We start from the raw sequence: 13949 nt of genomic DNA on the forward strand, positions 1-13949 counted from the left end.
TCAAGGAGCCCAGTGATTCTAAAGTTCTCTTTCCTTGACCCATTTTCCAGGTCAGTTTTTGATATCAGATATCTTTACATGTTCTTCTATGTCTTCAGTCTTGTTCTTATGTTTCTGGCTGTCTCATGGAGGAATCATTGATTTCTGGTTGATCTATCCTGGTTTTCAGAAATTCCATTTTCTTTTATTTATTTATTTTTTAGCACACGTTGCTTTATGAATCATGTTGGGAGAGAAAAAGCTGAGCAAAAGGGAAAAACCATGGGAGAGATGAAAAAAAAAAAAAACCAGAAATAAGAAACATAGCATGTTTTGATTTATATTCAGTCTCCTTAGTTCTTTTCCTGAATACAGATGATATTTTCTGTCCAAAGTCTATTGGAATTGCTTGGAATTCCACTTCTTGAATAAGAACTATTCTAATAGTTTATTCTAAATTCTTCTAATTTCCTCCTCCAATATTTTAATTTCTTTTTTATTTTTAACTTTTGCTTTATTTCTTTTAAGTATTTATGTAGTCCTTATGGGAAATCTGTTTTTTCCTCCGAGTCCCTTCTTACAGTTGCTTTCTCTCAGGCTAGATTTTTGGGCATCTTTGATTTTTTTAAAGAAGTTTTTTATACTTGCTGGTGTCACACTTGGTTTTATTCATTTCTCTCTAGCTTTGGTTCCTGAATCGGGTTTTTGTGCCTGGGCCAGGCTCCTTGCAGTACTTTTTGGATGGGATTGTTGCCTTTGCTAGGCCTCAGCCTGCGAAACCTGAGTGTTGATACTGACCTTCACTAACTGGGGTTTAAGGCACTGGGTCTGCCAGGGCTTTTGTATCCTCTTGGGACAGAGTGCTAAGGCCTTCACAGGCCCAATCGCACTGGCTGTTCCAGCCGCGCCCCTGACACTCCCTAGGACTGCCAGGGAAGCCTAACCCCTCCAGGCCTTGGGGAGGAGGCTTGTGGCCTCCAGGGAAGCCTTGAAAACTACTCGTTTTTATTTTTCTGGCCTGCTAGGAGACTGCAGATCTGTTTGCTTTCCTTGGCCCTGGCTCTTCTGGCAGTCTCCTTTCTGACTGCCCGTGGGGTTCTGGGTGACTTTTTCTTACAGTTCTGGGGTGGAAGTGCTTATATTTACTCTCGTTTCTCAGCTTTATTTTAGTTTCTTTATTATTTGTTTGGAGTGAATTTTGCAGAAATGGGTGTTTGAGAGATGAGGACCTGAGTGTATTAATCTTCCTAATGCCAGTTTTCCAGCACTCGTGCTTTTGTTTAGGCTCCTTCCCGTGTCTGGAAAGAACTCTGTTTATCCCCTGTTGCTGAAATGCTACCCCTTTAAGGTCTGGGTTGACTTCTGCCTTCCTGACTTTCTTCCCAAAGGGGATCTCCTCATTCTCCCTAGAACACAGAGTGGAGAAGTCATACAAGGTGGTCAGAAAAAGCAACCCAAGGACCCTCTCAGGGTCTCTCTGAGGAGCTGTGGAATTGATGGGAGACCCATGGTATACCCCCATCAAAGCTGGTGCTGTAATCCAGGAGCAAAGCAGAACTGCAATAGCTCTGGAAACGTGAGACTGCAGACTGGGAGCCATCTCCCCTCCACATGTTGGTGACCGACCTGTGGCAGAGCCTTCCGAGCTCTTGGGCTGATCGGCCACATCCCACCACGTAGCTTGACTGACATAGTGATGTTATTTTGGCCCCCGATAATGAACGACAGCACCCAGTGCCCAGTTCATCAAATTACCAAATCCTTTTCTTACCACTGTTAATTAACCATTTTTCTGTTTTTGAGTCATTTTAGTCACTTCTGACTCTTTATGTCTCTCTTTGGTATTTTCTTGGCAAAAATGCTGGCGTGCTTTACCATTTCCTTCTCCAGCTCATTTTACAGAAGGGGAAACGGAGGTAAGCAGGGTTAAGTGACTTGCCCAGGATCACACAGCTAGTCAGTGTCTGAGGCTGCATTTGAACTCAGGAGCTGGAAGAGTTGTCTCCCCCCAGGAAAAGCCTCTCCTCACTGGCTGCCTAGCCGGGGCCAGGGAAGGATGGGCTGCGTAAGCAGGAATGTCTTTGGTGTTCCAGGACTCGGTGACATTCAAGGATGTGGCTGTGGACTTCACGCAGGAGGAGTGGGGCTACCTGGACCCTGCCCAGAGGGACCTGTACAGGGAGGTGATGCTGGAGAACTACAAGAACCTAGTCTTCCTGGGTAAGGACAGCTTTCCTCCGGACTCAGAACCTCTGTCTGCCAGCTTGTGGGTTTGGGGTGAGGGTCAGGGAGCAGACCTTCCTGACTGGCCCCACCGGAGGGGCTCTCTGGTCCCCACTGTGTACGGCTGGGAGGGAAGGCCTTGCTGAACCTGTGCTCTCTGCCGGGAGCCAGCACTCCAGAGGAGGCCTCAGGGCCTCGTTCTGAGCTCCCTTCCCCCCCGTCGTCTTTCTGGGCCTCCACAGTCCCCCCGGAAGAGTCCAGCTCCCTCCAAGCCCTCTTAGACTCCTGCAGCTTTGGGTCCCAGCGGGCAGGGGTCTGCAGGCAGGGATGCCCTTCTCAGGGAGCCCCGGGAGCCCAATTTAGACTCTGCCTGTCGGGTGCAGAGAGGGGAAACGTCCCCTTTGCCTCACCCCACCAGAAGGGTATTAGCCCAGCTCATTGCTCCGCTTTTGGCCCAGGGAGCTCTCCCTCCCTCTCGCCTGTTTTCTCATTCTCATTCTCATTCTCCCTGTGTCTAGGTCAGGCTTTCCTCCCAGCAGCGGGATGGACCTCTCTGGCTTAACTGGGAGAAACCACAAGAGGCTTCTGTCCCTCCCTACAGGATCTGGCAGGAGGAAACTGCCCTCGGGTTGGGGGCCCTTCTTAACTCATCCCCAGGGCCCTGACCTCCCTTCCCTGTCCCTTGCTCTCAAGGTCTTGACTATAACATCTAGTTCTTTCTTCCTACTCACCTTCCGTCTCCCCCCTAGAAATAGATTCCTTTCTCCAAAAAGCAGTGCCGTGCCTCGTGCTGAGGACACGCGCCCTCTCGCCACCTTTTCTGCCCGGGCTTCTCTCTCATTCCGCCCTTTGCCAGAGAGCTGCCACTGCTTCATTGGCGCTGATGAAATGAACTGCTCGATGTTCTCCCTGGGATGCCATGGATCAGATGCGGGAGGACTCTCCCTGGTCCCTGAGGGTGCCCTCTTCTCGAGGACCCCCTGGGGATGAGGCAACTCCTCAGTTTTGAGGGCTTGGACACCTCTGCGTCCCCCTCCACTGGCCCCTCTCAGCCTCTTTCCCTTTCTCAGAGATGTCTTATACTAGCGTGGGGCAATGGAAGGCATGCGAATCACCTGCTCCTGCTCCTGGGCCCATAGGCCCAAACCAAGCAATCTTCCTGGCTCTTCATTTCTTGGTCGACAAAGAGATCCAGTCTCTGGATCCACCTCTGATTCTCTAACCCCAGGATCCGTGGGTTTGCCTGGCTGGAACTTCTGCTTTGGACCCAGAACCATGTTGAAAACACATGTTGGGTCCCTGCCCTTTCTCTCAGCTAAGCTTGTAACGTTTGCAACATAGGCTCTTTTGTGCTTCCTGAGTCACTGTAAGCCAGGGAGAGAACCCCACTTTCCCAGGAGTCTGACAGCAGGGGAAATAGGCCTCTACTATCGTTTCCTTGGTTTGCTTGTTGCTGCAAATAATCCAGGTTCTCTCCTTCATCCTGAGCACACACACATAAAATGTAGGTCTCGGGCCCCTTTGTTTTCGGCAACTGATCCAGGCAGATTGGAGCCTGAATGAGAGCGTTGTTGCTGCTGCTGGTGCTGAAGGGTCTGCAGAGTGCTCATGTGATACAGGCTAAGCCCCAGAGAGGCAAGGACTTCCAGGACCAAGGTCCAGATAGTTCTGGCAGGCCCATTGCTCAAGCCCCTTTGGGCAACTATTATTTAGTTGTGATTTATGCCCTACCTATTTCCAGAAATTATTTGCTGTGTCTATTATCTTTAGACATGCATTTAAGACAATAAATGAAAAAAAAAAAAAAAAACCATGGAGAACTCACCACGTAGCAGGGAAAGAACTAGTAATTATAGGGAGATACAAACAGGCAGGGACCTATTATCTCAGTGCTAAGGTCAGCATCCTCCTCAACATAGAAGAAGGGTCCCCTCACCTGCCTCGGGACCCTGTGGCTCCATTTGTCCTTCATTGAAGAGTATTCTCTGCCAAAACCAAAGCAGAACAACCTTCCTCCTGAGGAGGGATGGCCAACAAGGGCTAGGCTGTGTAGCTCCCTTAAAGTCTAGGGGCAGTCTCCCAAGGGCCTTGGCGCTCCCACTGCCCCCAAGGCAATCATCTTCTGCATATTGATCTGTGATGGAATCTCACTGTTAGAAGAGAATCAAATCCAGGTTCATTTTTCAACTAATATATTTCATTTTTTCTATGGGAGATTTCTCTTACCTGTGTTAGAAGCAAAATCCTATTTCTGGGGGGAGAGGCAGAAAGGTAGCGCCCAGCCTTTTGGGTCTGTGAACCCAGTGGGTCAGGTACGGTCCTTCGCTGCTTTCCTTGTTAAAGGAGCTGGTCTTGTCTTCCAAAGGCCCAAGAGCAGCGGCTGTTGTCAGCAATACCATGCTGCCCACTGCCGGTGGTCCGGTCCCTGTGGTCCTAACTGCCAGGCACTTTGGGCAGATTTGTGAATTCTGAAAACATCTCCTTTTCTTGCTGAGTTCTTAGCCAGGGCCCATTCCAACCACTCCTTTCTTCATGTAATCCTCAAGGGGACAGAAAAGGCCCGGAGGGAGAGCGCTGGGTCCCTTTACCTGTGGATGCCCAGAGGCCAAAATGCTCTAAGACCCCTGGGTAGAACAGGAACATCATTTACTTTCATAGCTGCCAGAAGCATTAAAGATTCGCTGATTAGTAAATAACTGGAGTACCTTTTCCTGTGAGCAGGACTTGTGTTTTCCAAACCTGATGTCATCCTGCATTTGGAACAGAGGAAAGAGCCGTGGAGCCCACAGAGTATTAACAAGAGAAATGTCCCCAGAGGTCCCTGTCCAGGTGAGTGAATGTAGTAGCCAGGAAGAAACATGGCCACAGGAAAACCAGTTGGTCACTTCAGGGCTGGTGACAGCTTTGAAATGCTCAGCCATGACTGCTTCTCCATAGGCCAGAGTCTGCCCTTACCTTTGAACCCTTCATGACAAGTACTTACTTAACCTAATCGTCATTTTTTTTTTAATCTTCAAGAGTATTTTCTTTTTCCAAATACATGCAAAGATAGTTTTCAACATTCACCTCTGCAGAGCCTTGTGTTCCAAATTTTTCTCCTTCTCTTTCCCTCTTTTTACCTCCTTCCCCCTCTCCGAGACAGCAAACAATCTGATATTGTTTTAACATGTGCCATTATTCTAAACACTTCCATATTCATCATGCTGCACAAGAAAAATCAAATCAAGAGAAAAAAACATGAGAAAGGGAAAAAAAGCAAACAAAAAAGTAAAAACACTATATTGTGATCCACCCTCAGTTCTCACAGTTCTATCTCTGGGTGCAGATGGCTCTCTCTCTCCATCACAAATGTATTGGAACTAGGCTGAATCACCTCATTGTTGAAAAGAGCCAAATCCATCACGATTGATCATCACATAATCTTGTTGCTGTGTACAATGTTCTCTTGGTTCTGCTCACTTCACTTAGCCTCAGTTTATATAAATCAAAGATAGTTTTCATCGTTTATTAATATTTTCCCATTATATTCAAAAAAATTTTTTTTGAGTTCTAGATTTTCTCCCTTATCCCCATCCACAATTAAGATACATGTGAAGTTAAGCAAAACATTTCCATAAGTCAAGTTGTGAAAGAAAACGTAGCTCTTTTTCCCTAATAAAAATAAAAACTCTCAAGAAAAATTAAGTTGAGAAAGAGGAAGAAAGAATGAATGCTTCATTCTGTATGAAGGAACACAACCAGTTTCTTCTCTGGATACAGATAGGCTTTTTCTTAGTGCTACAGAGAAAACAAAGTTATTTACAGCTGGTCATCCCAGAACATTGCTATTACTTATATATAAGTGCTTTTCAGTCCATTTGAGTTCATGGAGCTCCAAGTTGTTTTTTTCTGAGACCTTCCTGCTTGTCATTTCCCATAGAACAATAATATTATATCGTAAATATATACCACAGTTTATTGAACCATTCCCCAATTGATGGGCATCCCTTTAATTGCCCAATTTTTTTGCCTTGACAGTAAAGCTGCTATAAATATTTTTGTACATATAAGTCATTTTCCTTTTCCTTTTATTTTTTAATCTCTTTTGGTATTCATGCCTAGTAGTAGTGCTGTTAGGTCAAACGATATGCATGAATTTATAGCCTTTTGGGCACATTATATTTTCGGATCATTTATCAATTGGGACATGGTTCTTATTTTTTAGAAATTTGGCTCAGTTTCTTCTATATTTGAGAAATGAGGCCTTCTCAGGGAAACTTGCTTCGAAATTCTTTTTTACGATTACTATTGCTAACTGTATTTCCCCCATGTATTCTCTCTCTCGTTTCACTCTCTCCCTTCTCAAGAGTGTTTTGCTACTGAGCACTCCCTCCCCCAGTAGGCCCTCTGTTTTATCACCTTTCTCCCTTCCCATACTCCATTCTCCTGCTATTTTCCTACAGGGTATGATAGATTTTTATACTCATGTTAAGTATGTTATTTCCTCTTTGAGCCAATTCTGATGAGAGTAAGATTCACTCATTCACTCTCCTTCCTCTCTTCCCTCCACTACAAAAGCTTTTTTTTTTTTTTTTTGATAGCAGATACTTTGCTTCATTCCACTTCTCGCTTTCTCTCCCAATACATTGCTCTCTCTTTAATTTCATCATTTTTTTAAAAAACCTATCCATTTCTTTCTTTCTTTCTTTCTTTTTTTTTAAATAACTTTTTATTGATAGAACGCATGCCAGGGTAATTTTTTACAACATTATCCCTTGCACTCACTTCTGTTCCGATTTTTCCCCTCCCTCCCTCCACCCCCTCCCCCAGATGGCAAGCAGTCCTTTACATGTTGAATAGGTTACAGTATATCCTGGACACAATATCTGCACAATGTGCAGAACCGAACAGTTTTCTTGTTGCACAGGGAGAATTGGATTCAGAAGGTAGAAATAACTCGGGAAGAAAAACAAAAATGCAAGCAGTTTATATTCATTTTCCAGTGTTCTTTCTTTGGGTGTAGCTGCTTCTGTCCATCTTTGATCAATTGGAACTGAATTAGCTCTCTTTATCGAAGAGATCCACTTCCATCAGAATACATCCTCAAACAGTATCATTGTTGAGGTATATAATGATCTCCTGGTTCTGCTCATTTCACTCAGCATCAGTTCATGTAAGTCTCGCCAGTCCTCTCTGTATTCATCCTGCTGGTCATTCCTTACAGAACAATAATATTCCATAACATTCATATACCACAGTTTATTGAGCCATTCCCCAATTGATGGGCATCCCTTTAATTGCCCAATTTTTTTGCCTTGACAGTAAAGCTGCTATAAATATTTTTGTACATATAAGTCATTTTCCTTTTCCTTTTATTTTTTAATCTCTTTTGGTATTCATGCCTAGTAGTAGTGCTGTTAGGTCAAACGATATGCATGAATTTATAGCCTTTTGGGCACATTATATTTTCGGATCATTTATCAATTGGAACATGGTTCTTATTTTTTAGAAATTTGGCTCAGTTCCTTCTATATTTGAGAAATGAGGCCTTCTCAGGGAAACTTGCTTCGAAATTCTTTTTTACAATTACTATTGCTAACTGTATTTCCCCCATGTATTCTCTCTCTCCTTTCACTCTCTCCCTTCTCAAGAGTGTTTTGCTACTGAGCACTCCCTCCCCCAATAGGCCCTCTGTTTTATCACCTTTCTCCCTTCCCATACTCCATTCTCCTGCTATTTTCCTACAGGGTATGATAGATTTTTATACCCATGTTAAGTATGTTATTTCCTCTTTGAGCCAATTCTGATGAGAGTAAGGTTCACTCATTCACTCTCCTTCCTCTCTTCCCTCCACTACAAAAGCTTTTTTTTTTTTTTGATAGCAGATACTTTGCTTCATTCCACTTCTCTCTTTCTCTCCCAATACATTGCTCTCTCTTTAATTTCATCATTTTTTTTTAAACCTATCCATTTCTTTCTTTCTTTTTTTTTTTAAAAAATAACTTTTTATTGATAGAACGCATGCCAGGGTAATTTTTTACAACATTATCCCTTGCACTCACTTCTGTTCCGATTTTTCCCCTCCCTCCCTCCACTCCCTCCCCCAGATGGCAAGCAGTCCTTTACATGTTGAATAGGTTACAGTATATCCTGGACACAATATCTGCACAATGTGCAGAACCGAACAGTTTTCTTGTTGCACAGGAAGAATTGGATTCAGAAGGTAGAAATAACTCGGGAAGAAAAACAAAAATGCAAGCAGTTTATATTCATTTTCCAGTGTTCTTTCTTTGGGTGTAGCTGCTTCTGTCCATCTTTGATCAATTGGAACTGAATTAGTTCTCTTTATCGAAGAGATCCACTTCCATCAGAATACATCCTCAAACAGTATCATTGTTGAGGTATATAATGATCTCCTGGTTCTGCTCATTTCACTCAGCATCAGTTCATGTAAGTCTCGCCAGTCCTCTCTGTATTCATCCTGCTGGTCATTCCTTACAGAACAATAATATTCCATAACATTCATATACCACAATTTACTCAACCATTCTCCAATTGATGGGCATCCATTCATTTTCCAGTTTCTGGCCACTACAAACAGGGCTGCCACAAACATTTTGGCACATACAGGTCCCTTTCCCTTCTTTAGTATCTCTTTGGGGTATAAGCCCAATAGAAACACTGCTGGATCAAAGGGTATGCACAGTTTGATAACTTTTTGGGCATAATTCCAGATTGCTCTCCAGAATGGTTGGATTCGTTCACAACTCCACCAACAATGCATCAGTGTCCCTGTTAATTTCATCATTTTTTAAAAAGATGTTATCCCTTCATATTCAACTCACATCTGTGCCCTCTGTCTACATATACTTTTTAAATTGCCGTAATGAGAAAGTTCTAATGACTTACAAGTATTATATCCCATGTATGCAAAAAGATAATCCTTATTAATTCCCTTGCAACATTCTTTTTTTTTTTTTTTCTGAGTCATTTAGGGTTAAGTGACTTGCCCAGGGTCACACAGCTAGGAAGTTAAGTGTCTGAGGTCAGATTTGAACTCAGGTCCTCCTGACTTCAGGGCTGGGGCTCTATCCACTATAGCACCTAGCTGCCCAACATTCTGAAATAGGTTAAATATGTGCACTAATTGTCAGCTTTTAAAAACTATTTTGCTTTTACCTCACCTTTGTTTCTGAATATATCTCTTACCTGTTTTTAATGAGATGGCCACCTCTTGTCCCAGAGCCTCCTGACAATTAGAATTATCCAAAAGCTGAGCTGGCTGCAAAACGGTAGGTTCCCCAGCGTTGGCAGTTCAGGGAGTGCCCAGAGGCTGTATCAGAAGTCATCAGCGCTGTTATCTCAAACCCTTCCTAATCTGTGAGATTAGCCCGCATCTCCCCCCATTCGTGTGACCCATTCATGTGACCCAGTGCCAGCTGTGGGCCCTGTGAGACAGACTCCTCAGACCCTGCCGCTGGCACAAACCACAACAGAGGCATCTGGCCTGGGGCTAGGTGTCTGTTGTTTCCCTGGGGATGGCATGGGGCCAGTGAGGGAGTTGCTTGGTATGTTGATTCAGTTTCAGTTCCCAGAGCTAGGAAAACCAGGTGGGAACATGGCATGAAGAGGGTAGGCTGGCCTCTGCTGGATAAGTAAATGCCAGCGGGCAGAAGCTGGGTGCCCAGGGCAGAGTTACAGAGCAGCCCCTCCAGGCAGGCTCCTTATGGATTCCCCTTGTCCTCCATCTCCCATGGCCCTTGGCTCTCCCAGTCCTCAGGCGAAGGCTAGACGACTGCTTGTCAAGAATTAGTAAGAAGAACTCATGGGGGTGGGAGAGAATGAGTTAGACTAAATGGTTGCGGAGATCCCCTTTCTGTGTCTGTGATTGTTGGTGGGATCTTATTAAGTGTGGTTAAGTATCCTTGGTATGGGAACTTCCCTTCCCTGACTCTCCTCAGACTGGGAAAGGCAACAGCATGGCCAACCCAAGAGCTTCCTGTCTTTGCTCCTAGCTCAGGGTCCTCGCATCCACTCCCTCAGAAGAGCCTGCTTCCCAGACTGACTGGGGATAGAGAGCGGTCCAGTCCTCTTGGTCCCCTTCTAGAAGGGAGAGCCACAGACTACGTGTGGTTTTATATAGTGGAGAACCAAGAATGGTTTTCAGCATTTTGCAGTTGGATATTAAATTCAAAAATTCCCAACTCAGGGGCTGTACAAAATCAAGTGGCCACTCAGATTTGGCCCATCCCTGCCCTAGAATAGAACATTTCTCTTTAGAGAATCACAAAGTGTCAGGATTGGGAAGGAAATCAGAAGAGCCACCCCTCACCCCTCATCCCACCCCCCACTCCCCTAGAGATAAACATGCATGCTACATATCTGGCAAGTGTATCTAGCTTTTGCTTGATGGACTCAAATGAGAGGAGTCCCACTACTTCCTGGGCAGGTTCATACATTTTTAGGAGGTAAAGACCATCTTTTAGATATTTTGTTTTATTTTTTAATGTCCTGCCCTGCACACAATAGGAACTCACCAGATTAAGAGTCATCCTGATACTGTATTTGTCTGTGGTTTGTGAAGAATGACAAGGTGACAAATCAGAAAGAGGAGAACCCTCCCCCCCCCCCCAAGTGGGCAGTGTGGGCAGATCAGAGACTAGAGAACAGATGGATATAGTGGAGTAGCCAGAGCTGAGAGAAACCCAGAGACTGAAGGTCCAAGCATTGCAGGGGGGCAGAAACAAGACTTCAAAAGTAAGGAAGCCCCTGCTGGGGCAGGAGGCCGACAGGAAAAGGAAACAGTGTATTAAGCTAAAGGAGTAGAGAGTGCAGAGAGGATAAATAGGTCTTGATCTTGACCTGGTCCATATGCTTTCTCAATTTTCCCACCTTCTTTCTCTCTTAAAAGAACAACCTTTTTTTTTTCTTAAGAGTAATTGATTTTATTTATTTTTCTATTTTCATTATAGCTTTATTTCATTAAGTATTTCCTGATTACATGAAAAAATTTAATGTTCATTTAAAAAAAAATTTTGAGTTCCAAATTCTCTCCCTCCTTCCCCTTCTTTGCTCTTTAAGAAGCTAAGCAGTATGAAAGGGATTATACATATGAAGAAGTGCAAAATATATTTCAATATCAACCATCTAACAATCATTCTTTGTTTATCTCATATACTACACATCTATCCCCTGCTCATTTTCCCCCTTTTGTACCCTAGTGTTTTTCAAAGTTGCCCAATAGCATTGAATGGAATTCAGAGCTGTGAAAAACATACCCCGCCTCAGACATTATTTTCAGTTTTATTATCCTCTTTCACTGTATTATCCCCTCTTAACATGATGAACAAAGTATACATGTAATTTTAAAAAATTCCTTTCAGAATCAAAGACCAGGCCTGAGGCTAAAACATCAATTCCAAAGCAGAGAGTTTTTCAAGAAAACTCTTTCCCGGGGCTGATAATAAAAAGACTTCCAAGGAATAGTCCCATGTACTCAAAGTTTAGGGGACGAAAAGCCAGAGAAAATGAGGGCAGTTTAAACAAAAAGCAGAGAAATCAAGTGAAACCCTTTGAATGTAGCGAATGTGGGAAAAGATTTATCTACTGCTCTGAGCTCATTCGACACTGGCGAATTCATACCGGAGAGAAACCTTATAAATGCAACGAATGTGAGAAAACCTTCAGATACTGCTCGTCCCTGAATCAGCACCAGAAAATCCACATTTTAGAGAAACCCTTTGAATGTAGTGAATGTGGGAAAGCTTTTAGCGATAACTCAACCCTCCTTCGACATCAGAAAATTCATTACGTGGAGAAGACGTACAAATGTAGCGATTGTGGGAAATCCTTTAGCTACTTCTCAGCCTTGGTCCGACATCAAAGAATTCATACTGGAGAGAAGCCCTATGAATGCAGTGTGTGTGGGAAGGCCTTTGGGTACTGTTCCTCTCTAATTCAGCATCACAGAATCCATACCATAGAGAAGCCCTATAAATGTGATGACTGTGGAAAAGCCTTTACCGATAGCTCAAACCTTCTCCGACATCAGAGAGTTCATAATGTAGAAAAACCCTACAAATGCAACGAATGTGGAAAGTCCTTCAGTTACTGCTCAGTCTTCATTCGACATCAGCGGATTCACACCGGAGAGAAGCCTTATGAATGTAGTGAATGTGGGAAATGCTTCAGCCACAGCACGTGCCTTACCCAGCACCAGAGAACGCACACTGGGGAGAAACCCTATGAGTGCAGCGAGTGCGGGAAAGCCTTCAGCCAGAACTCGTCCCTTTATTATCACCAGAGAGCACACACGGGGGAGAAACCCTACAAATGCAACGTGTGTGGGAAAGCCTTCAGTTACAATGCCTCCCTCACCCAACACAAGCAAACGCACACGGGGGAGAAGCCCTACGAGTGCAGGGACTGTGGGAAAACCTTCAGCAGGAGGAACTACCTTACTGAGCACCAGAGGATTCATCGGGCAGAGAAGCTCTTTGAGTGCGGTGAGTGTGGCAAGTCCTTCAGTCAGAACTCATCTCTCACTGAACATCAGAGGTTTCACACCGGAGAGAAGCCCTACGAATGCAGTGAGTGTGGGAAAGCCTTCAGCCGGAGCACGTTCCTAACTCGCCATCAGCAAACCCACAGCGGAGAGAAACCTTATGAGTGCAGTGAGTGTGGGAAGTCCTTCAGCCAGAGACAGTCCCTTTATTACCACCAGAGGACACACACTGGGGAAAAGCCCTACGAGTGCAGCGAGTGTGGGAAATCCTTCAGCCGGAGCACGTTCCTCACTCAGCATCAGAGAATTCACACTGGGGAGAGGCCCTATGGCTGCGACGAATGTGGGAGTGCCTTCAGTAGGCGGGCAGCCCTCACCAAGCACCAAAATCTTCACTGCAAAGGGTATCTTCAGTGAGTAGGCCCCTGCTTTAACATTTTGTTCCACTCCCAAGTAGAGGTGTCACAGCAGGACTCTGGTTCTGTTGCTGTGTGTCCCAGGGCCTTCTTTGTCCAGTAGCCTTAAGCAACAGGCCCATCCCAAGAAGTCCCCAAAGGAGGGCAGAGGGGAGGACCCCTGCCCTGGACATGGTACAGATTTCCAGTACATTTCTACAGGTCTACCAGCGTAGCAACTCACCCTTCCCATACTGGACAATATCAAAGCTGTGTCCTTTACAAGTCTGTGAAAAGATGAATCCACAAAAGATTGCAACATCTCAGCTTGGAGCATTTGGACCAAGTGGAAATTACAATGACCAAACAAGGTGAATTTGGGTTTGACACAAATGAGGAAAAGTTCATGTGTCCACAGGAGATTAGAGTTTAGGCAAACAGGGTCTATGCCAATGAAGTTTTTGATTTTTTTTTTAAAGGATTTTTAAAGAAAGAGGCTATTCTAGCAGATGATTGAATGTGAGAACATACTACAAGATTTGCCGCTTTTACTGGAGTACTTATCTTGGAAATATATATATTTAAGTCATCCTTATATAGTCCTTTAAAAATAAATATCTACAAGTTTTCTCATCCTTGATTCTGTGATGTTATTTTACATAAAGAACTTCTTCTCTATAGTTCTATGTGATATTTCGAGAGGCCTCATTGGACAAAAAAAAAAAAAAAAAAAACCTGTAAGGAAGCAAAGAAAAGCCAGACGGCTCTGAAAGCAATGTATAGTATTTATTATATAGGTTTTCTTGCAATGAAAATTTATTGTTTGATATTGAATACTCTCATGTTATTTTGTGTAAATGGTATTTTTT

General features: G+C 44.0%; 1 protein-coding gene across 1 annotated transcript in view; it reads left to right on the forward strand.

Annotated features, from left to right (window-relative positions):
- Positions 1 to 13949, forward strand: part of LOC127556055 (zinc finger protein 420-like) — a 35971-nt gene that overhangs the window by 9579 nt on the left and 12443 nt on the right. Inside the window, exons 4-6 of the mRNA XM_051988906.1 lie at positions 2073 to 2199; positions 4924 to 5031; positions 11565 to 13043. Of these exons, the coding sequence (XP_051844866.1) occupies positions 2073 to 2199; positions 4924 to 5031; positions 11565 to 13043 (1714 nt within the window). The remainder of the gene's footprint in view (positions 1 to 2072; positions 2200 to 4923; positions 5032 to 11564; positions 13044 to 13949) is intronic.

This window comes from Antechinus flavipes, chromosome 3 (assembly GCF_016432865.1).
Source record: "Antechinus flavipes isolate AdamAnt ecotype Samford, QLD, Australia chromosome 3, AdamAnt_v2, whole genome shotgun sequence".
In the NCBI taxonomy this organism is placed as follows: domain Eukaryota; kingdom Metazoa; phylum Chordata; class Mammalia; order Dasyuromorphia; family Dasyuridae; genus Antechinus; species Antechinus flavipes.